The following is a 24,130-nucleotide window of genomic DNA, read 5'->3' on the forward strand; positions in this document are numbered from 1 at the left end:
ATTTATTAAATCCCTATGAATGTCTTAAGAGGAATTTCAGATACAGTTTGTGAAATCCATTGGTTTTCTTTGGGGACGTGTCCAGCTTTTGGTTCAGGCCTTCTCCTAACCCCTCTCAGCTGAGTATCAGTCATCACTACTCTTTTGCCACAGTAGCTCAAATGAATACCAGCTTAAAAAACAGTTCCTCGGTAACCGCCTCGGTAAGTGTTGAAACGGTACAGAACCAGCACTCGGCCAGATTCCGGGTTCCCGCAAGTTGTTTCTAAGCAGAGAAGAACCTCGGGCCCAGGCCCATTGCCGTTGCTCTGTTCAATAACCAGAGACTAAACAAGCCCGAGCCCGGCTCCCGCGGCAGCGGCGGGGAAGGTCCAGGCCCTGCGTGTTCCCGGAGCACCCGCTGCCCCCTGGCGGCGGCGGCGGCCCACACGGCCCCGCGCCCCTCTCGCCGCCAGCGCGGCCACCTTCCTTGTCTTCCCCCAGCACTGCCGTGCTCCACTGGGAGCGGGAGACCCCGAGGGAAGAGGAGGCAGGAGAAGAGAACGTGTGTCTTCGGCAACCCCAGCTGCCCGCTAGTGCCGGGGCTCGGAAAGGAGCCGTTCCTGTGTGCGCTGTGGGTCTTGGAAATTACAGGTGTTACTTATCATATGCTTAAAATCGTAACAGTTGTGGTGAGTGTGAAGAAAGCATGCCAGGTTCTGCTAGTCTTCATTTCACTACAAACCTAGAGACATCAGCAACAGGGATGGAGTTTACCCTGTGAAGGATGAGAGGTTGTTAATTTTGTCTTATATTTCTGTTCTTGGAGAAGAGGTGGGACACCTGTGAACACTCCTCTTGGTGGAGACACAGGGAGATTTGTTTCATTGGGTATACAGAGATGTGGGAGAAAAGAAGTGACTAACATACAGCGATGGTTGTGATGGGTGAGGTGGGCAGCAATTGCCATGGAGGTGGAAGTCTGTGCTGAAGCTCAGAATCATTAACTGCTTCACAACATAACCTGCATAACAAACATCCTTCCAGGCTGCGGAGGATGACTAGATCTGCATCTCTCAGTATGAAGTAGAACTGCTACTGCCAGGTAAATACTGCCTTCACTTCCCTGGGGCAGCACATCACATCCCACAGTGGGACACAGAGTTTGTCTCTGCACCTCCACCTGGGCTGGGCTTCGTAAGAGAGCCCATGCTGTACAAACAAGTTCACTTCAGCCCAAGAAAAACTGCCCACGCTCACCTGCGGGCCACAACCAACTGTGTGTTTCATGAGTCTTGAAGATCCCTGTCAGACATCTCTGTGCCCACAAGCATCTTGAAAGTAAGCATCAGTCCCTTGTAGCAAGGGGGCAGGTGGTACAGCCTTCATGTCCGTTTAGCCTCTCCTTATGTCTACTGTGAGTGGCTGTCAGCTTTAGGGGCCCAGGTCTGATTTCATTTAAAGCATACCACCGAAACCAGGGAAAAAGCAGGTTCTGGAGGGGAGGTCGCTACCCGCAGGGCCCTCTGGAGCCCGGGGGAAGGTGGGTGGGCGGTGGCGAGCAGCGACAGACACCTTGCCAGGATGCAAACCCCCTTGGCAGCAGCATTGGTGCCGGCTTGCAAGGTGGGTCCTACAGGCCCGCTTGGGCTACCTGTGCGAGGCGTAGGCAGGGCTTCTGGCTCTGTCTGATCGTGATGCAGCCACTCAGTGCCGGGCAGCCCCATGAGCGGTCGGGAAAAGGGATTCACAGAGCCCCCGCTTCCCGCCCGGCGCCTCCCGAGAGCAGCTCCTCTCTTACCCTCGCGTGCCTGTCGACGGACGACAACTCCCAGGATGCCCCGCGCGCCGGCCAACGTAGCCTGTTGGTGGGGCTCGGCCAATAGGAAGGCTCGTAGACTACGCAGGCGGGGAGGGGCGGGGCAGGGCAGCAGGGGCTGGTGGCGGTGGAGCGGCGGCGGGAAGGGCTGTGTTAGGGATCGGCGGTTTGTAGGAAGATGCCGGTCCATTCCCGGGAGAAGAAAGAAAACAACCACGATGAGATGGAGGTGGACTACGGGGAGAACGAGGGCAGCAGCTCGGAAGAGGAGGAGACCGAGAGCTCGTCCGTGTCCGAGGAGGGGGACAGCTCAGGTGCTGCGGCCGCCTTCAGGGGATAGTGGGGAACCGCGGCGGTTCCCTCAGCACTCAGCGTGCTGTCCCGGGAGAGACTTATTCCACCCCGCCCCGGTCCGGTGGGGGCCGGTGCCCACCCCTGCCGTGACCCCGCCCCCTTGCTTTTCTAGCCCGGCCCAGCCTCCCGCAGGCTCCGCTGGGTGGAGGGGCGCAAGGGGATGGCAGCACCACTTTGCCCTAAGCTACCGGCTCTGGAGTCGGCTGGCACCCGGCCTTGGCGGGCCGGGCCGTGGTACTCCGTGTAGGTGCTGTGGGTTGTGCCTTGCTGAGCTTGGGAACATGGCCTGGCGAGGGTGGTGGGGGGGGGCTCGATAAGGTCTGCGCTAACAGTCTTGGCATATATGCACACATCTGTGTGCGTGCATGCAACAAAATACAGGTGTGTGTATACATATATTTCATCATATGTAAAACCGTGAATTTCGATTAGACGTTTTGAGGCCTGTCTTTGATGCAGCATTGGAAAGCCTGTCAGTACCATTGGCCTTTTCTGCTAAGCATTTCAACCTCTGCTTTGTTGAAGGCCCCTTTCTTTTTCCATAGCTTCCTTGGGACCACAGATTGTGAATTAGTAGGTGAAGTCCAGCTTTAAAAGGATTACTTTTTCTATGGGCAGTATCCACTGTGTTAGAAGGTGGTTATTATTTATTCAAACTTCCCTTGTAATTATAAGGGGTAAATTATAAAGAGGGAAACATGCTGATCATCAGATGCATACACTGCTGTTCTGGCATCCCTGGGGCTTTGTAAGTATGTAAGCTCCATAAGCAGGATAGAAGTCACTGGAAGAGCTAGCTGAGGACCAGTAGCTGTGTTCAGTGCTAGCTGTGGTCCTGATGTGTATTTCTGGCAGCTGAAGTGGTATAGAGTGGTCTTCTGGGATCCCGTCCCATGGCTGTACTAGCACATTGACCTGTGGCATCAGTGCCAGCTTGGCACAGTGGAAGGAATGGGACACCACGAACTAGACAAATTAGGCAGCTGTGAAATTATATTTTTACATATGTTGGCTTGTGATTGATTTATCTGTTTATAGTAGTCCTCAATATACAGTTAATTCTTCATTTTTGTTGTTAAATCCTATAGCTTTTAGGTTCACACTGATGCAGTTCAGGGAAAGCCCTGGTATGGTTGTTCCATGTGGTTTCATAGAGCTTGCCCTTGTCTGGGCTGTGTACAGACTAGCAAGGTGCTGGAGCACTATAGGTGTGGTAGAAAGAACCAAGCTGACACTGTGGAAGTAGAGTGAAAACTCTAGTAGTAATGGGAAAGTGAGACTGCTGTGCTGAGAGAGAATGTAGTCACACCCTTTGACCTTGATTTAATACTCATTCCTCACGAGCTGATCCCCAGTAGAGGCCTTTGTTAATCTGTAAATCCAAGTGTTTCGTACAGAGCTACCCCTGCTTCTCTGCCACCCCCCCCCATGGCTTGAGCTGGCCAGTATGACTGAGTGAGCCCCATTTTATAAGTTAGGCTGCTGGTCAGTGGCTGTCTCTGCATCAAATTGCCACTGCCACTGACCTGCCTCTCATCCTTACCCAGCAGTTCTGGTACACTGTGCTTTCCTGTCCCCTTTTTTGCATGGTCTTCAGTGTTTGTTGGGCCTTTGCATGTAAACTGACTGAACAGTAACCCACGAAAAAGGTAGCTAACTTACAAAAGCATGCTTCAGTTCTTTTATTATCAGAATTGTACATGGACTAAAAAGGGAATGTTATATTTTGGATAAGAAATTAAGAGATAGCTTTCAAGAAGCTCTGATATACAAAGTTTGTTACATCTTCTGAGGGAAAGCAGAGAGTGTAAATTATAAGTTTATTTGGCAGTAAGTTTATGATACACAGGATTATGAAAGACTCCTTGATAAGGTCCAGGAGCAGCACTGCAGCTATAATCAGAATTTACGGAGCCCATTTTAGCCTTCCAGTTTGTACTGTAGGTAGATGCTGTCTGGGAATGCCCTTTCTTAATCTCTTATTCTAGCTAATCTGTATGTCTAAAAAAAAAAAGGAAGTAATTTTCTCCATGAGAAAGGGAGAAAAGGATGTAAACTTTTCTCTAGCTCCCTGGCTCTGGTGGAGAGAATTGTTTCTGCTTGTTCCAGCTTTGAAGTTTGCTCTTTTTTTCAAAACTTGCCTTTGCTTCTGTTTGCAGTTGTGTTAATTGATATTTTTTAAGAAAACTTCGAAGTCTACATGTCCTCAAAGGCACTTTGGTTGATTTTTTATTTTTTTTTTTTAATTGAAGGCAAATAATTCTGTTGTCTTGCCCTTGTTTTGTTTTCTTCTGGGATTAGGGTCCTGGAAGGAGGAATTGCATTTTAAGTGAGTGTAGTCTGTATGTTTCTTTAAAACAACACAAGAAGCTCTCCAGATAATTTCTATTGCATTCCACAGATAAATGCTTTTAAGGAGCACTTAAAACAATGATTACAGGAAATGAGTTGCTTGTCTCAGTGTCTTGACAAATATGAACATGCTCCATGGAATCAGGTTGCTCCTAAGACTATAAGATGGTTAACATTGCAAGAAATATGTCCTTGTTAAAATTATAATAAGAAAAAAAGATTTTGAAGTACTTTTGTTGTTAAATTTGTCACTTGCTTTGCTTGCATTCAGCTTTTTTTTTTCCATTTTAATTTTTCTTCCAGTAGATGTCTGAGAATACAGAAGGTGCAGTTAGAAGCATAACTTACCCTTGAGAGCTGGAATTATTCTATCCTGGGTTTTTTTTTATGCTATGTATTTAGTATAGGGTTTTTTTTTACTGACCAGGATATAGAATAGCATATTGGGAATGAATAAAACCTCACAAGTTATGCCCAGTATACCAGGCAAGAATTTGGCCTTTTTTTATATAGGCCACAACTTATTAAAAAAATCTGGTTTAAGCACTGTTATATTTTTAAGTACTGTGGGTTGTTTTTTTCTTTAAACCAGGCTGCGTAGTTACTGAGTTGGACTGCTTGAATATAGTAGGAAAAGCATTGCTGTGATTTTTAAGGTTTTTAAAAATACCCTAAATACTCTCAGGATGGGCCTATGAACAAGGGTTTCAGTATATAACGATGTACATTTTTCAACTGGAAAGCCATGATACTTGATCTTAAAACCCTTTACTTGTTCAGTATTGCATATTACCCAATCTGTATGTCATTTAAAGCCATGAGGAAGGAGTTTCATAACTGGGGAATTAAAGATATTTCAGGACTCTGAAAATCCCCATCATTTTATGAATCTTACTGAAGGCAGAATAAGGGTAAAACAGTTGAAGAGTGAAGTGTGAATTGCCATGCAGTATGAATAATAGGCAGAAGTCAAAGACTTTTGAGTGTGTATGTAGTTGAGGGGAAGTTGGACAGAGCTTTGAGTTATTTCACTGTCTATGAGAGAGGCAGCTGTGTTCTTAGATACCAATGCATTACAGTTTCTTTGCAATGCAAGTTTAGAATATAAGATGCAGTCCCCTTCTTTTCCAAAAGTGGGTATTGTACAGATCCTCAGCCAGGGTTACAGTTCTTAGCTGTTTTCTTTGATTTTTAGTCCCTAAATATCCACAAAAGATAAGATCTGTGTTAATTTAAGGAAAAACTTTCAAGTGGATTCTTTACTAAAGCATACTTAGAACCAAAAGCATAGCTGAACTTACCTGAAATCCATATTTGAGCAGTAGAACTATTGGTATCCCAGTGCTGCTGCTTCTTTGGCTTTACAGGGAGGTGCCTTCAAATTTTAAAGAAGCTTTATAGCGCATAAATGCTTTATGCATCTCTTTGAGTAATATGACTACTGCCACATTCCTTAAATCTGTGAGTTAAAAGTTGCCCAGTCAGTTTTGGCTTGCGTATTGCATCAGATGGCCAAATAAAACTGCTCTTTGATTTTCAGCCTTATTCTGGGATTCAGGATCTGCCTTACTTTTGAGAACAGAATTTTAAAATAGAATAGTGTCTCTCAGCAGCCTGATATTCCCCCCCCCCCGTGCCAGTGTGCGAAGCATTTAGCTTTCGAAGGTCTGCCTATAAATTTTCTCTCTCTGCTTTCAAGTAACTCAAGATACTTCATGTTTTAAAACTTCGTACGCATTCCTTTTTTTTTTGCTTGTGCTATCTATAACATGACAAACTGCCATAGGTCTTTGATTTGGACTTGCAAGTTAACACTGTAGTACAGATGAATACTGCTCCACTGCCTGCTAGTTTTCATATTCAGGCAGAGAGGGCTGGCATAGTTTTTAGTCTTAAAAGCTTGCAGTGATTTCGGGAAGAAGCTATGTGCAGAAAACTTAATACATTGAGAGATCTGAATGGAAGATCTGACTTAATCAGGTCCTCTGAAGTAGCTATGCTGGCCCTGAAGCTACCCCTTTCACCTTTGCAAATTGCCGTACTCTTTTGCAGAACAGTAAGGATGAAGACTTGCATGCTGCTGTCTGTAGCTGGTGTAAGAGACAGAGTAAAGGAGTTAAATATGTGCTGGAAAAATGTGGGTGCAGAAGAAGCAAAAGGTTCAGAGTTTTTTGTGGTCTAGAAGAGTGAGTCCAGGCTGTTTCTGCGTGTTTCAGGATCCTACCTTGCCCTTCTGTCAGAAGTTAGGACTTCATGACAGAGTAACTGCTTAGATGGATACAGTCTCGTTAGGGCAGCACCCTGTCTCAAACAATTGGCCTGTTAACACTAGTTCAGCGCCAGTTCCTGGCTGCATCCTGCCTATCCTTTCTTCTGCATGTCTTCTGCTACTGCTTGATAATTGGTCAGTTGTACCATAACTGTCGAGAGCTAATTCCTGGAGATAAGGCTGCTATAAAGCAGTTTCAGGACATCTCTAACTTCTGAATGTGGCTTAACAAGGCCTTTTTTTTTTGTTTTGTTTTGGGTTTTTTTGGTGTTTTTGTTGTTGTTGTTCTGGGAAGGGTGGGAAAGAGTCAGGAATTTTGTAGCTTATTTTTTCTGTTTTCTGGTCTCAGAAAAGGCTGGGAAGGTAACAACTGGTGTTTAATAACATCAGATGACTCTGTGGCAAGTGGGGCAAAATTTCTGGCCAAAAAGTGGAGATTTATTATACTTTACAGTTATGTTCACTAGGAAAATTAAGAAAGTAATCAGGAATATAAATTAAAACCTGTAGGAAGAGTTTAATGTCAGTTACTCTTGTTTCATAAAAGCATATAGAATAAAATTTCTGCAAAATTCTGGGCTTTGCAGGTTAAGAAGTGTTTCATTAAAAATTCAGTAATTTTAAATGGTCATTAAGATGAACTATAGATATTTCTACATTAATATTTTGGCTTCAGAGAAATCTCTGAATTGAACAGGATGAAATGTGCTTTCAAAACCAAGTGTTACTTTTTTATTTAATGCATATTAGTAAAACAAATCCTTGAATTTTATATGACAAATGTAACATTAAACTCTGCAGGCTTTCCAGGGGTTGCTTTTGCTCACACTAACTCCAGATACTCTTGAATTTTCAGTGATGGCTATTAGCTGTCCATGCTTAATGGCACCTTTCCTCTGGTGTGATGTACAATGTTTAGTTTTTCTGTTTCACACTTTCTTAGGTGCACTTTATATTATCAGTTATGAAATTTACCCTCTTGAAGCCTTACCATGATAGTTTCCTGTTTTGAGGGAGAAAAATTGCTGTTTATGGAGTTTCTTCTAGAGTTAGATCCAAGTTTCCTCCTTTGTAGTTTATATGGCAAGTGATTTCTCGTATTGTGCTATAAGATAATATAATGGATAATCTGTTCATAGCTGAAAATTCAGGCTTGCTTCAGATTAACTAGAAACAAAATACTCAGTTTATTTGGTTATACATTACATTGTTAAAAACAAATTATCTTTCTTTTATTTGTAGAAATGGATGATGAGGACTGTGAAAGGAGGAGGATGGAGTGTTTAGATGAAATGTCCAATCTTGAAAAGCAATTTACAGACCTTAAAGATCAGTAAGTATTTTAATGTTTTAAGTGCCTCATTTGAGGATCCATTCCATAAGAATATGGTGTGCAGCTGGTGTTTCTTGTCTTTCATATATATATATGGATGCTACTTCTGGAGAAGAATAAGGATTGGGAATTCTGAAATTATTTGCAGGCAGTTGCTCTAGAGTGCTTTTACATATTGCTGTAAGAATGGTTTTGAAGTGGTTTTACTGTGAAGGGCTGGTGTGGGTATATTACATCAAAGTCCTTAGCAGAACCAATGAATTGTAATTTTAAGGAAACTTTTGGTGTTTTTCAATTTATATATTTATTTACTCAAGATTTTTCTCATCCTTTTATATGTGTGGGACAGATGTAAGTACTGTCTTTGCTAAATAAGAAATTAAGTTGTTATTTTTTCAGAGTATTGCAGCAGTTTTTATAGTTGATGCCAATGAAAGTTTCTTGTGTCTACTGCTACCTAGATACCAATAATAAAAAAAAAGAAAATACTGTTAACTCTCTGTCTGTAGTCTGTCTGCCATAATACCTACATCAGCAGTAACAGCCTAGTAAGTATTAATAGTAATAATTAATAGTTATTCAAAAGTGAATCTCATTTGTATTAGAGCCAGTGTTTTGTGTGTATTTTGTTTGGGTTTTTTTTTTTTTTCCCACATGCCCAGACAAGCTAGGTACATCTGTTCTGTTTTAAATTGGCAGTAACTTGGCAACTAGCTTAATCGAGTACCTGACAAAGTGACACTTTGAGGAGACCTTCTCTATTCTTTGGCATATATTGAAAATCAAGTCAGTTGTCACTGTTTCAGATGTGTGTTTGTAGTGTGAGATCTTTCTGCTGCAGAACTGAGACATACAGCTTGCTTTGCCTAACAGGACACTGTGAGGCCCACCTAATTGGGCCTGGAAAGAATTGCCCAGCAAGCAATTTTTTGCTGCAGTGTTTAGGGAATACTGTCTTGCTGTTCTTTCTTGGGCTGATCAAGAAGCAAGCTGGCAAATGGAGCCAGCTGATGAGTACTGGAACCAGTCGATACTGACTGGTTTGGCATTTGGATATCCTCCAGCTTTTGAGTTCAGCTCTATTCTTCCATCTTTTGGACTGCTTGGATGACTGAAAACAGGTTGTGGAAACAAACCTTTAAGGAGTGAATATAAAGGCAGGTGATCTTGGGAGGAAGGATAAAAGTATTTCGGGGGGGGTTAGGGATTGTGAATGGTGTTTGGGAGTTGGTAAGGCTGTGGTATATGAGGAAGAAGGTCTCTTGGAGACACTGGTTAGTGAGAGATTGGTGTGGATTTAGGGGCTGGAAAAAGTGTGATGGTGGGATTACTAGGAAAGGAGCATTAGAATGATGGAACAAAGAATATAGGAAGGAGCAGATGTGAGTAGGGGAGTGATACATTTGGGAAAGAAGAAAAAGATGCATGAACAGTGGAATGTTTAGCCGCAACCACTAGTAGAGATGAAGTGATTGTATGTACCTCCTCTTCCTTTTCAGAGAAACTGAATTTAGATGCTATGAGATAAGTAGGATTTGCAGTGGCTGATAGCAGTTAAGCAAATCAGTGTTTGAAAGTACTGGATAAACAGTTTTAGTCCATCAGCTGCTGCATGGTACCAAAGACTTCTCACTCTGATGTAGCTTGAACTTAGTGCTGTGTAATCAAATGTCAGTGACCCACCCAGTCATGTGCTCTGCAGCCATGCTTATGCTCTAGCTAAATAATTCTGCTGTAGCTCTCTATATGTTAGTAGTTACGTACTCATCAAGGGTTGAGCCCATCAGACTGGGTTTTGATCAGCTGCAGGCTTTGTCAGTTGACTGCAGGACAGATTGCGTGTGTAATGCCTGGTTTGCAGGTAAGGAGGGGAGTGATCACTGACAATGGCTAGGTTAGGTACACAAGCTTGAACTATGGAGTTCTCATCAAAGTAAAGTGATGAGCAGTAAAGCAGCATCCCTGTCCCAAAGACATCTGTTTTATCTATGTAAACAGACACAACAAAGATATGTTTATCTGTGTAAACAAGCAACATCTGATGTGCTCTTTAACCTGTACAGCAGAGTTTGTACATGTTTGCCTTGATTTCACAGGTTTTGATTGTTGAGTGCAAGGTTAAAAATGAGAATGTCTATCTTTCTCTCCCATGATGTAGGCCACATTGTCCTCATGTATTGTAGCACCCTTTCTTATCCTCTTCCATGTTGTTTCACCTCCTACTCCATCTTAATCCTATTAATAGTTGTGTGTTGGTTTGTTTTTTTTTTTTCCCTTCTTCCTGAGAGATGGGATATTTCTTCTAGCCTGTGTTTGCTTTTAAATGAAATAAATACTTTTGTTTTGTTTATTTCTTTGTATTATTTTAAGGCTTTACAAAGAAAGATTAAGCCAAGTGGATGCAAAGCTACAAGAGGTCATAGCTGGAAAAGCACCTGAATATTTAGAACCACTGGCAGCTTTACAAGAAAATATGCAAATCCGAACTAAGGTGGCAGGTAAGGCATGTAAAATGAGTATTGCTGTTTCTACAAGTATAAACTTGCTATGCATTTTGAGGTCAATCTTTTTTCTTTAGAATTGTTAAAGGAGTGTGTTTTAAAATTAGAAATACTGTGGCATAGTTTAAAATGTATCCTGTGTAAAATATTTTTTAATTTAAAATTAATAGGTTGCTTACCTCTTTGCACAAGTTGCCTGATAACATCACACCAAAGATGTCTTTTTTTTTTTTTTTAGTGTTTCATTTAATGGCTGGCTGTGTAGTAAGCACAAAATTAAAACCACTAATTTTTTGTTAGTCAGAAGATTTGGAATCAAGTCTGCACACTGGCTACTGTTGAAATGAAGAGATATGTGGGTGCTATCTCATGAAGTTCTTGCCAGATCATCTTAGTTGATAATGTGTTTTCTGCTCTTCTAGTCTGTCTCTTCTACTGCTGTGCTGCTATCCTTATGTTCCATCCAGGGAGGGAGCAGGACTCTTAGCAGCTTTTATCTAAGCTGAGTTTTAATTATTAAAATCAATACTTAGATAGGCTTTTATGCTTACAGAAGAAGCAGACAAGAACTTCTACCTTTTTCTGGGGTACAGCCATATTATCATGTGGAATGGTGGTATTGTAGGAAGACTAAGTTCTTTTCTTCCCTACTGTAAATTCTTTTAATGTTATAGCTCAACTGCTTTATGAGTAATTCAGTGGTTTGAGGGTTATCTAACACAGGCTGTCAGAAAGCCAAAAAGCAGACATTTTGATCTCTTTAGCCACAGAAACTATGCCAGCGTCTTTTCTAAGAAATTCAGCAGAAATGTGGTGCAGGCAAACTGGAAAATGGCAAGCTTGCTTTCATTTTTAATAATACTAGTGCTGCTTCAGTGCTATTCAGTTTGTCTTCATTGCTATTTTTGACATCAGACTATGAAGAGAATTTGAAGTCTTTTGACCAATTGCATTTCTCTCCGTCCTGGTAGTCGTCACTTTTCCATAGCTGGTGGCCCACAATGTCTTGGTCTTTAAAGTCTTAACTGAAATTTACTTGCCTAGTCCTAAGTAGCCCATTTGGGCTTTGTAGAAAGTTTGCAGGTGAACTTGCAGAAGATTTGATGTAAAAGCAACCTTAATCCATGCTTTTGATTTTCAGTTTTAAATGTGGCTGCCTTTCAGTAGGTGGGGGTGGATAGGCAGCATATTACAGATTCTTCTGATTTGTCTTCATCAGCACTGAAGATCAATGTTCCATTGTAAAAAGAGTCCAGCATAAAAACTATAAACTTGCCTTGAAGTTGAGACTAGAAATCAGAATTTTTTGTTTTGTTTTGTTTTGTTTTTTTTCCTCCTTTTTTTCCTCAACTGAATGAGATTGATAAAATTATTCCAGGGAAAGCAAGAAAATGCAGAACAGGCTTATTTGCTCTTGCTTGGCAGAAGTGGGTAGGACTTGAGCTTGTGCAGGTAATCCCTGAGTGTCTGAGAAAGGGATGGGGGAAAAAAAATGCTGAAGTATGATTAGCTAAACTAGGGATATAAATTGCATCTGTGGTGGAAAGGGTACTTGTGTTTGTCTGCTCTCTAAGGCACTGAGCATGATTCACACAAAATGTGGATCCCGACTGTTCCAGGAAGTTGGGAAAAGAACTGTTTCTTCTAGAAGTATTCATATTTATATTGCTCAGTTTCAGGGAAATAAGCCATGATTATAAATGGGTAGACTTGGATATAGCAGTCAGCCATACATATTAACCCCCTCTCCCAAACAAACAAACCCCAACCAAACCCAAAAACCACAACCAACCAAACAGCATAACATACTGATGTAAGAAAAGAACATTTTGAATTCTAGATCAAAAGCGACTTCACAGCAGAAAAATGATTGACATAATACTTTGAGTTTTATTTTTCAGACCTATTGATGGTAACAGAATGATTCCTCTTGTACTGTATTAAATTATAGTCAAATGAATTCTAAGCAAAGTTTTTCTTTGGAGTTCTTCATTTGCTAGACAGCATTAATGTGTGTGCAAACTTAATTCCTCAAGATGGTAATCTGGAACAATTTAAGTATTTTGTGTGAATGCTTTGACTGTGTTAAATCAAGTTCTATCTGTACTTGCCAGATACTACATTTCAGATATCTTTCAGATTGTTTTTCAGCTATCTGTTTAGTAGACACATTTTCAGAAATGTATAAGAAATGCTCCCAATACTCAGAAGCAGTATCCTTTGTATTGCAAGGTGGCTACTTCAAAGAATAGGACAGTGTCTTGTTAATTAATGTAGTTTATTAAGGTCATGCATTACGAAGTAAGCCTTATTCTAAATATTAATTTATAAAAGCTTTTTTTTTCATTCAGTTTTCTAGCTATTTAAAACCTCAAAACATTATTTAAAACTCTAATTAGAAATTAGAAGAGGCCATTTGGTACTTTGATTTGAAAATTTGATTTGGTAATGGATTTGAAAACGGAAGATACCCAGGATAATTTGAGCATAAATATGAAACTGACCAATTTTGTAAAGTTAGCATGACTGCTGGTATAATTTCTTGACAAATGGGAAAAGGTAAAATAGCATTTATTTTTCCTCAGATCTTTGGAATTAAAGGATTATTTGTTCTTATGTTTACTCTGTAAAGCATCCAGCCACGGTAAGTGGCTAATATAATAGATCTGTATTTTCTAGTATGTACATGTTTTGGGACTTAGTATGTACATGTTTTGGGACTTGCAGGCAGTCTTAAAAGAGATTTCTAAAATCCTATACTAGCTAAAGTAATATTGCTGTAATTTGTCTGATTACAGGTATCTATAGAGAGCTTTGTCTGGAATCTGTGAAGAACAAGTATGAATGTGAAATTCAAGCCTCTCGACAGCACTGTGAGGTTGTGCCAGCTATTTGACATTGATAGCTAATCTTATTTAACTTTATGGTGTCATGCTTTCCCAGTTCAGTGCATGCTTTTATTATTGCTGTTATTTGCTATTTGAATGCAATCGCCTTGTGAAATTTAAGCCTACCTAATAGGTTATTCAAAGCATATAAAAATTTGCTTTATATTACTTTAACTTTACATGTAAGTATAAGTAAGTTTTCTTATTTTTTATTAATAAATTTTTATTAATAGGTTACCACATGATTTCTTTTACCTTTCTTATAAAAAGATTACAAAAAACAGAACTAAAATATCTGACCTACTTTTAGCCAAAAGAACCTTACATTTTAGTAACAACAACTAAAATAATAATGATGCTATTAATGTCTTTTCTAGATGCCTTAGGCAGCTGGTGGTGGTGTTGTCATTTCAAAAGCAGTTACAGGAAAAATATATCTCTCCTTGAATATAAACATTCCTGTTTAAGTATCTAAATATACTGGATACCATAGTAAAAAGACTCATGTCCAATGCTGTAGTATAGCTGCTTAGGTAGTGAGGTTTGTGTCATAGTACTCCTCAGCCCCATTGCAGTTGCTTAAAGGTATTTTTTTTGGCGTGATTCCTGAAGTCTGTGGCTCCTTCTATACCAATAAAGCACATACTTTAAAAAAAAATAAAAAAAAAATCTATATCCCTGATGCTGTGGGAAAGAGCAAGGTATAATAGGAGCTACTCATTACTGACTGTCTTTGCTCCTGGGAATACTCTGGAGGTTGGGCAGAATCCTGTAAGACTTACAGGGTTTCTCATCTGTGATTGATTTGCTTTGGCTATATATTATTTCTCTTTAAGGTGGTCTTTCTACTTTGTTTTGCTATTATGTTTCTAATGAGAAACCTTCAGAATTCAAATACTCATCATGCAGTAAGGTCTTTAAAGTCAGCAGTGCTGCTTATTCTACTGAATATGACCATTCAGCAGGAATGCCACTGATGTCTGTAACAGCTTTTCACACCTTACTTGTCTGCAAGACCTTGAAGCAAAACAGATGTCTAAACACAAACACTTTCATTTTAAAATGGAATTTTAACATGTTATCGGAACAGATAACACTCATTTGGCATTTCAGGCATATCTAAGAGGCTTTTGCCTTTTCAGTTCTACTGGGGATTATTTATTTTCCTTTTTAATAAGGTATTGAAAAATATTTGAAAAGAGGTCTTTGGAATTTAGTATGTTGTAACTTGCAGGGAATAGTAAACATGACAGCCATTTAGTAGAACAGGTTTCTTTGTTTCTGACTATTCCTCAGCTACTTTGCTTCATTCCAGCATACTAGCTTGAACATTGGTAAAGGTTAAGTTTCTGTTAGTATGCTATGCTCTGGGCAGGAACAGTTGAGGTGCAGAAATCTGCTGACTTGGCTTTACGGGTTGCAGCTTCTGGCAGAGACATGGTAGCAAATAGCTAGATGCAGTGCCTTGTGCTGCTTAAACTGTTCTGGGTTTTGTTTTTTTTTTTTCAGTGAATGTATCCAAGCCCTCTGTTTTCTAGAGTTGTTAAATATGTTGCTTAGTGATAATGAACTTTAAAATGTAACAGTTAGCTGTATTTCCTAATTGTGCTTTAAGAGACGTGCAAGCTGATGAAAGAACAGTAAATTTAGAGGCCTGGAACTCTGATTAATTCCAAGTTACTGGCTTAGAGGGTGTAGTGTTTCTTGATGCTGCCTTTAAAGGGGTAAGTGTTCTAAACAGATACTGTGTGATTTTGGTATCCTATGCAAGGGACTGTAGAGCAGTTTACTACAAAGTTGGTTTTTCTAGTTCAGAAATACTTAAGAGATGGAAGATGGCGTAGACAGCATGAGATACTGTAGAAGGTTCACATCAGTCTGTGGCTTTGTTTGTGTGTAAGAGGTACTAATGATACAGCTAACACTGAAGGCATTACGTTAATCTATTTGGATCAGAAATTGCTTTTTAAAAGGATGAACCAGCTAATTTTTCTAAAGCAGTGCTTTAAAAGTGTTTCTCACAGCTTCAGAGTAGATGGTTTTGCTTTCACAACTATAAATATTTTATGTGCTCAAGAAATTCTTCTGTGGGAAATAGTTAAAAATACATGGTAATAGATGATAATTCTGTATAAATTACTGCAGGTCCATTAATATTGGAGGCAGCTGAATAAAAAGCTTTCCATTAAAAACATTACCTTTTCTGATTTGTAATGAAGGATGGCATAGAGGTCACTACAGTTATTCATTGTGAGTAAATCTTTGCTGTCCAAAAGGAAAATACTGTATTTGTGTCAAAATACAAACAGTTATTCTGGCGATCTAGCTGCATGCTTTTATCCGCTTAGTTATACTTGGTACTGGTATTTGATAACTGTATTTATGCTTATGGTAAGTGAATGTGCTGTCTTTAATGTGGTAGGGTCTCATGCTAAGAAAGTGGGTAGAGGGAGATGTCATGCTTTATGGCTTCTGAAAAATTTTCACCTAAAGCTACTCTTGCCTTCCTTCTTCTGAGGCTTTATATTATTGTCGTATCTTTAGATGATAGAATTTAGTAATGTAAAAATGTATAACTTATTTCTCTTTTAGAGTGAAAAGCTTCTGTTGTATGATACCGTACAAAGTGAACTAGAAGAAAAGATTAGAAGACTTGAAGAAGACAGGCATAGCATTGACATTACCTCAGGTGGATAGAAATTCAAAGTTGTTGGGGTGGTTTTTTGTTTGCTTGTTTGGTGTCACTGTTTTTTTTTTTCTTAATCTTCTGGTAACTATTGATTAATGGACTGCACACGTAGAATGTCTGGTGAGTTTCAGGTTATCCAGCAGGGTGCTATTCAACTGTAAACTTTGGGCAGAGGTTGAATTTAAGCTTAAAACAAGCTTTGATCTAGTAATTGTCAGTTTTCCTTATGTATTTTGAGAGTATTAATGTATGAGTATGTAATTATGTAACACTTTAATTTTGTTCAGAAACAGCATCTCCCCAGAAAAATGTTATTTGTCATTTTTTCACAATTTCTCTGCTGTTAAAAGAGCTAAACTTATAAATGTTTATGATTTGTAGCATGCTCTTATGTCTTCTCAGAATTATGGAATGATGAGCTACAGTCCAGGAAGAAAAGGAAGGATCCATTTAGTCCAGATAAGAAGAAACCTGTTGTTGTATCAGATATCCTTTTACTGAAAACTTTGTTCTTTCTAGTAGTATTTACTGGTTTATAGCTGGTCTTACTGTTTATGCCAAGTGCAGGGTCCTACACCTGGGTCGGAGCAATCCCAGGCACAGCTAGAGGTTGGGCAAAGAGATTCAGAGCAGCCCTGTGGAGAAGGACTTGGGGGTGTTGGTAGATGAGGAAATGAACATGAACTGGCAGCATGCGCTTGCAGCCCAGAAAGCCAACCATATCCTGGACTGCATCAAAAGGAGCGTGGCCAGTAGGTCAAAGGAGGTGATCCTGCCCCTTTACTTTGCCCCTGTGAGACCTTACCTGGAGTATTGTGTGCAGTTCTGGTGTCCTCAACACAAAAAGGACATGGAACTGTTGAAACAAGTCCAGAGGAGGGCCACGAGAATGATCAGGGGACTGGAGCATCTCCCATATGAAGATCGGCTGAGAAAGTTGGGGCTGTTCAGCCTGGGGAAGAGAAGGCTGCATGGAGACCTCATAGCAGCCTTCCAGTATCTGAAGGGGGCCTATAGGGATGTTGGGGATGGACTCTTCATTAGGGACTGTAGTGATAGGGCAAGGGGTAATGGGTTAAAACTTAAACAGGGGAAGTTTAGTTTAGATTGGGTATAAGGAGGAAATTCTTTCCTGTGAGGGTGGTGAGGCACTGGAATAGGCTGCCCAGGGAAGTTGTGAGTGCTTCATTCTTGGCAGTGTTCAAGACCAGGTTGGATGAGGCCTTGGGTGATACAGTTTAGTGGGAGGTGTTCCTGCCCATGGCAGGGAGGTTGGAACTTGATGATCTTAAGGTCCTTTTCAACCCTAACTATTCTATGATTCTATGATTTTATGATTCTATATTTTATGATTCATAAACAAGAAGTTGGAAGTGATAATGCATTCTCAAAATTTATTTTTGCATGGCATCTGTTAATTCAGCTTAGGGAAGTTATGTTGACACATCCTACTACAAAAATCGAAATTAAAATTCTCTAACTACTAGTTTCACATAGAGAACATTTCTAAAGGTTGATTTTTTTTTTAATTCTTCAAAGAATAGAGCTGCAAGGCAAAATCATAAAAAAATTAGGCATTATGTTTGCAAAGTATAACTTGACTTGTGTAACTTCTGACTTGTGTAACTTTGCTTCTTATTCTGGTATATCTTTGTCTCAATTTATTACTTCTTAACAATTCCATAAACTACAGAAACTCTTTAATCAAAAGTTTAAAATTCAAAGAATTGAGCTAATTAGAGGGATTGTTTGTGGGCTTGGGGTTCCTGTAGAGAGAGTATAGTATTTAAAAATAGTGCATTGATTACTTCATAGCTGTTGACAAGCAAACTTTTTAAGGCATAAGCATAACAACTAAGAGACAGTATCATCTTTCTCCACAGAAAGCAGGAGATGCCTTTGCAAACTTGAGTGTTCTTTCTTCTCCTACCCCCAGCCCAACATTTTTATAGGGTAGAAACACGGTGGCTTGGAAGTTGCCAGAATTGTGGAGACTCCCTAGAAAAGACAAGGCTGGATAGGGCTTTGAGCAACCCAGTCTAGTGGAAGGTGTCCCTGCTGGCCCATAGCAGGGGGGTTGGAACTAGATGACCTTAAGGTCCTTTCCAGACCATTCTGTGATTCGAAGTAGTGTCATTATATTGTATAAAGGCCATTTTTTATTGTTAACTTGCTGCAAAAAATCATGCTACTTTCACAAGCTTTCATAGTATCAGGAGAAGGTGGGAAGGAAGAAGTTTCTGAAAAAAAGCCCCAAACGCCTCCCTTGAGGATGTTCAGTTTACTGGAACATATACCAGATGGATGATTTGTCCTTGTGGTGGCAGTTCTTCCATTAGGATGCATTAGAAATTCAGTTTAGTAGAGGTGGTTTTTAGCTAATGCTTAAAAGCTGGGTGGTGTTAGTCAGTGTACCTACAAGTGGCTTCTTTAGTTTCTTAACTCCTTTCAGCAATTTGAATGCCATGTTGTGTGAAAGTGTATTTTCTTTAGCCCTTAGCCATCCTTGTCTTTGGGATGTCCATACAAATAGCATTCAGATTCTGTGAATTATGAGCTACCTTGCTGTTTTATAATACATTCCAATCAGAAAATGCTAACATAGTATTAGGTCTGAAACCCCAGCAATTTCAGGCAATTAATAAAGTTAAAAATCCATTCAGTTGTGAAGTAAATTATTTTTTTTTTTTCTTATGATTTTAAAATAGTTGTGAACTTGTTGCTCTCTACAGATCTGTCTATAATCCTAGGAATTTTGTGTTTTTTAATTTATACTACTTTAAAGGGTAACATTTGAAAATGGCTAAAGATTCATACAATTTCAAATGGAATGTGAGTTAAAGCTCCTTTATCCCATTTTAGAACGTTTAGTTTTTAAACATTCCTAACACTTTTTCTAAACTTATTTTTGAGAGATGAAATGGTGGGAAACTGAAGACCATTGTCATGGAATAGCAGTTCTATATGGAGTTTTGTTTTGAAGTTCATGTATTGTGTCTGCTTTTCTCTCAAAAAAATATGACGCAGAGTACTGTAAAAATAATTTTATTAAAGTTGATACTAGTGGAGATGCTGATTTTCAGTGGTCTGTTGAAATTGCAGGAAATTTTAACTGTAATTTGTAGAATTGCAAATGGAATGATTTTTCAAACTTTTGGGGATGAAATGGTTTTATCACAAGTGTTATTTTATCCTCTTGTTGAACTCCAATAGTCTGAATATCCACATACTATGAATTATCTCAGTTTTTAAAGTGTACTTCTAGCTTGCATAATTCAAAGATGCATTTGTTTTTGCTTCACATAGGTATTCTTTGCTTGAAAGATTGGCATAACAGAGCTATTACTATCTTTCTAGCAACATTACAGTGTTTTTATTATTGCTGTTTAAAAGAGTTTTCCCTAACTTCTCCACGCCCCTATATAGTTTATATGTTACAAGACCTTGATATTCTTGAAGACTGGACAACAATAAGGAAGGTGAGATTATAGGATGAATGCCAAAGGTTTTTGGGTTCTTGTCCAGTTCTTTTGCCTCTTAAAAGTATGTAAAGGTATTTCTTACATGATCAAAATTCTAAATAGATTTTTATTTCTTCAGTAGTCAGGTAATCATTCCACTTGTTTTATACTTGTGCATATTTTGTTAACAAGAAGTAAAATGTGATGCCTATGTGAAAAATTGTCTGGCTTTTCTCTTCGTAACATATCAGAAGAATAGACACAAACCAGCTTTTCCTCAGTTTGTTTCCTGTAGTGTAACATGATTTTTAAACAGTAGTGGATCCCAGAATTTACTGGGATTTTGCCTTTTCTGGAAATAATTAAAAACAAGCGAAAGCAAACAACCCCAGAAAACTTTGAGTGTTTGTTTTAAAACCTACTTTAATACTATGTGATCTAGAGTTTGCATGAAAGAACAGAGAATGAGCTTGTATACAGTGTAAATCAGAAGAATAGATTGATCATACAGCATTTTGTTTTTTAGAATGAGCAAATGCAATTTTGTATTTTCTTGACAGAATTACAAAACAGAAATGGAGGGTTTAATTTATAAAACATCTTGAGTGATTTGAACTCAAAACTTATCTAAGAAGGTGATTCTTTTTCTTTCTCAAAATTCTGTTTTATTTAGTTATGGGGTCACCACTGAACACATATCTGTTTTTGATATGTTCCAGTTGTGGTTTTTGCACATAAAAGCAAGTATCCTGAGCTACACCACTCATAAATTCAAAGTCAAAGCTGGTGATTTAGGAAAAAAAGAGTGTTCTTGCTGACTAACTTAATTTTCATTTTTCTGTCAAGGCAATGGCTACACTGGGGCCACACAGAGTAAAGCCAGAACGTAAGTAAACATTGATTTCACAGGACAGAACTTGCTGTGTGTAATGGTGTAAACTGAATCTAGGCAGATCATTCTTATTTTAGCCCTGGTGTAGTGATGGAGGATGGGGTGAAGAAGCTGAAAGATCTGGCTTTTGTCTTTCCCCTCTCTTGGGTGCTGATGCTTGTAGCTTGATCGCTGATGATGGTGTTGATGCCTGAATTCTAGAAAACTAGTAACATACATGACTTCTTCAAGTGAGTTATACCAGTTCACGTCAGCAGGCTACACCAGTGTTTATGCATAAGATGAGGCAGGAAACTGAGAGCACCTGGACCTTAGGAATGCATTGTGAAGGATGTTCACATTTGCTGCAAGCTGCAACCCTGAAAAAGTACAGCTGTGGGAAAGGAGTTGAGAAGCACATGAATGCTAGGTAAAATCAAATTCTTTGAGGTGGTGAGTAAGGAGGAAAAGGGAGAGGAAGCAAACATGATTTTTTTTTTTAATTGGTGCATTACTACTTGCATGCTGTGGTAATGTGCTGATAAAGAGGTTTCAGGTTCTGCCATTTGAAGTTATCTTTATATTGCATTATTCAATTTGTGAAAATTCGTAGATCTGAAGGTTGTAGGGAAGATAGCTTCTATTTGAAAATGGACATATAACTTGTCTGACTGGAAATAGAAAAGTATCTTGCTTCCAATTTTTGTGCATTCTTGCGGTTACTTTTGATCATGGAAAGTGTATAATCTATGTAAATAACTTGATGAAAGTATATTTAAACAACTAACTGACTTCTGCCAAGTCAATATTAAATTACTTTTATTGATCATTTTAGCACCTGTCAAATTAGAAAAGCACCTACACAGTGCTAGATCTGAAGAAGGAAGACTGTATTATGATGGAGAGTGGTATGGACGTGGACAGACAATATGCATTGATAAGAAAGATGAATGCCCTACAAGGTAAAGATTACTCAGATTGTACAGCTCTGTACATTCATATTAAGCAGTAGATAGGATGATGGCATTGACGAATAAGGCTAATTAGGAGGTACTGTCACCTCAGTATATTTATTCACCTTGGAAGACAAGTATTACCAAAGAAGGTTGTGTGCTGGACTGCTGAGAGGCTAGTAAGGGTTGGAGTTAACTGAAGGTCATGAGATATTTGCTAAAGTTAGGATCTCGCTAACAATTTAAGCTCCTCCTGGTTTCTGAATACCCTTTGAGTAAGTTTTTTGAGTATCTTGGGATTTTGTTGCTTTGAAAATTTGATCTGCTGGCACACCAAAAATACTTGATTATAGACAATCACTTTATACCATTAAAGATAATTTCTTTTCAGTTGGTTAATGGTCTGAAAGAAAAAAGTTGGAACTTTTCAGATGGGAATTCCTTCTCTTAACAAAGATTCCATGAGGGAGCAATCTAAATATTACGGTGCAAATTTGGCTGAATGTTTTAGATACCTAAATGTATTTTCTCTGCATGGATAATATTTGCAAATTCTAAAAAGTGGGTCTATTTAAAACAATATTTAAAATTAAATTTGTATCTTACCTTTTACTGACTGAGGCAAGAGAATCTAAGCACAGTGTTGATTAAATATGAAAAGCTACCCAGGAACTTCATGTAGCAGTAAACTATATATATATTGCATATAGTCAACTACTGTAAAGCTGGGTGGTTTTTTCCCCATGTATGGTAAAGGGGAATGGATTTTGGTGCTTTTGGTGTTTGTTCAGGGTTGAAACATGAAGGTATTTTAGTAAACTATGTATTCTTTCTGAAATAAAAAATCTGAATTGGTTTAGCAGAACATAGCAGTTACACTGGAACAAAGAAAGATCTTAGTATCCAGTGTCTGACAAAAGCCAAAACCTGACACTTAAGAGGGCAAGCACACAGTGGAACTTTCCCAGACTTTTCAAGATTTCAGCACCTTTTAAGGATGAATTGTTTCCTGGAGGGACTTTTGTCACACTTATTATTTAGTTGATCTTTCTTCCATTAACTGTTTTAATTTCTGGTTTTGAGCCTTTTTTTGTCATCAATTGTAGTTGACTTTTTTCTTCCTTTTTTTTTTTTCCTAGGGGTTATGGGGTGAGGGTTGTGTTCACTATTTGTGTGAAGGTTTACCACAAGGGGCATAAAAGCATGGTTCATGTAAGAATGATTCAGTAAATCAGGTTTTGACTTTCCCTTGGTATAATGACTAACAGTTGATACTTTATCTGCTTTAAATCTTAGGCTTACATCTCTTTGACTTTTTTTTCTGAATACTTTGTATTCAGTGTAATTTCTGTGTGTGTTTTCCAACAGATCTGTTTTTTACCATGGGTCATCTATTGTGTTTTCTATGGGTGACTATTGTTCTTTTAAAATATTTGTACATGTTAAGGGTTTAAATAGATGGCTGAAAAATTAACTACCTTCACTAAAGACACATGCAGCTACTAAAGAATTCTGTTAGAACTATCCTTACAATGGATACAATATATTTTTGGTCTAGCATTTATAAGTAATGCATATTTTCATTTACTGTATGGAAACACAGCTGCAGTTTTGAGGTTATTTATCAGCTTAGAAGTTTTCTAATTTCTTCTTGTTTTTCTTCCCCTGACCCTTCTTCCTTCATTTTCTGTAGTGCCATAATTACAACAATTAACCATGATGAAGTTTGGTTTAAAAGACCAGATGGAAGCAAGTCCAAGCTGTATATTTCTCAACTACAGAAAGGAAAATACTCGATAAAGCATAACCACAACTGACCGTTGGTAATCTATAAAACAAGTGGTATTGCCATGCTTGATGTGCCATGGAGTGAAAGTTGTATTTAACAGTGTTTTGTATTCCTTATGAATTTACAGCAGTATCTGATGTGTATTTGTAGTGCTGTATGTAGACTTCATATGGACGGGCTTCAGAAACCTGAGGATGGTAAATCATGTCAACAGATGCTTCACCTCTAAATTGGGTCCAGTGCCTAAGATATGAAGTATGCTCTTCAAGTATAATAGCTCAGAACTTCTCATCTTTGTAAAATAAAAAAATAAATGCAGGTTTAAAAAAAAAAAGACTTCCCCCCCGTCCCCCCGTCCCCCCCCCGTTGGTGACCAGTTGGTGTGATTAAAAATAACTGTAATTACCAGCAACTCACTTTTTTTTTTTTTTTCAGTGAACATGTCATGCTTCTTTTGTGGATGCAAATTTAGCCTGTTCAGCTGGTGCTTTTGAATAGATTGTAACATGAATAAGCATTCTTTTATCCAAAGCAGACTGATTTATTAAAATTATTGCCCTCCACATCTCTGCTAGTACTGACTGTGTCATATTTTGTAAGGTTTACTGTATTGCTTGTAATGGGACAAAGCCAATATTTGGAGTTACATTTTTTGAGGAGCACTTTTCTGATTTATGACCCTATTCTACAGTAAACAAATTGTTGGTAATTTTTTTTTCTTTCCCAGATTTACAGCAAAATTTATGTGTGAAATAGACAATGTTGCTCCAAACGTGTATTGTATGTAGCCCACAAAGAATGACATGTAAATACTGTTGCATGCTCTGCTTGTTTGGTCCACAGTTGTATGAAATACTGTGTCTTTTTTTCAA

General features: G+C 38.8%; 1 protein-coding gene across 2 annotated transcripts; it reads left to right on the forward strand.

The window, feature by feature from the left end:
- Positions 1 to 1,905: 1,905 nt before the first annotated feature.
- Positions 1,906 to 23,592, forward strand: BRMS1L (BRMS1 like transcriptional repressor). 2 transcript variants are annotated; one of them, XM_061367307.1, is made up of 11 exons: positions 1,906 to 2,112; positions 8,016 to 8,106; positions 10,477 to 10,604; positions 13,406 to 13,485; positions 16,088 to 16,184; positions 16,587 to 16,670; positions 19,599 to 19,663; positions 20,492 to 20,531; positions 21,352 to 21,478; positions 22,609 to 22,681; positions 23,163 to 23,288. In XM_061367307.1, exons 1-11 carry the CDS (start codon positions 1,977 to 1,979, stop codon positions 23,181 to 23,183), a joined length of 942 nt encoding a protein of 313 aa, XP_061223291.1. In that variant the 5' UTR covers positions 1,906 to 1,976; the 3' UTR covers positions 23,184 to 23,288. The 2 variants fall into 2 exon arrangements, with proteins under 2 accessions (XP_061223291.1, XP_061223290.1); XM_061367306.1 differs by lacking the exon at positions 22,609 to 22,681 and having other exon boundaries at positions 23,163 to 23,592.
- Positions 23,593 to 24,130: the final 538 nt, after the last annotated feature.

Source organism: Neopsephotus bourkii, unplaced genomic scaffold (genome assembly GCF_033783945.1).
Source record: "Neopsephotus bourkii isolate Nb327-2 ecotype Australia unplaced genomic scaffold, CSIRO-AGI_Nbou_v1 NB_1376, whole genome shotgun sequence".
Lineage (NCBI taxonomy): Eukaryota > Metazoa > Chordata > Aves > Psittaciformes > Psittacidae > Neopsephotus > Neopsephotus bourkii.

What these genes read in the sequence shown, in the direction of transcription:
- BRMS1L (XM_061367306.1), top strand. Translation starts at nt 1,977, where the DNA reads ATGCCGGTCCATTCCCGGGAGAAGAAAGAAAACAACCACGATGAGATG. An exon ending in TTTACAGACCTTAAAGATCA is followed by an intron (nt 8,107 to 10,476) that starts GTAAGTATTTTA and finishes TATTATTTTAAG; the next exon opens with GCTTTACAAAGAAAGATTAA. An exon ending in GAAACCTGTTGTTGTATCAG is followed by an intron (nt 16,671 to 19,598) that starts ATATCCTTTTAC and finishes TAACTTCTCCAC; the next exon opens with GCCCCTATATAGTTTATATG.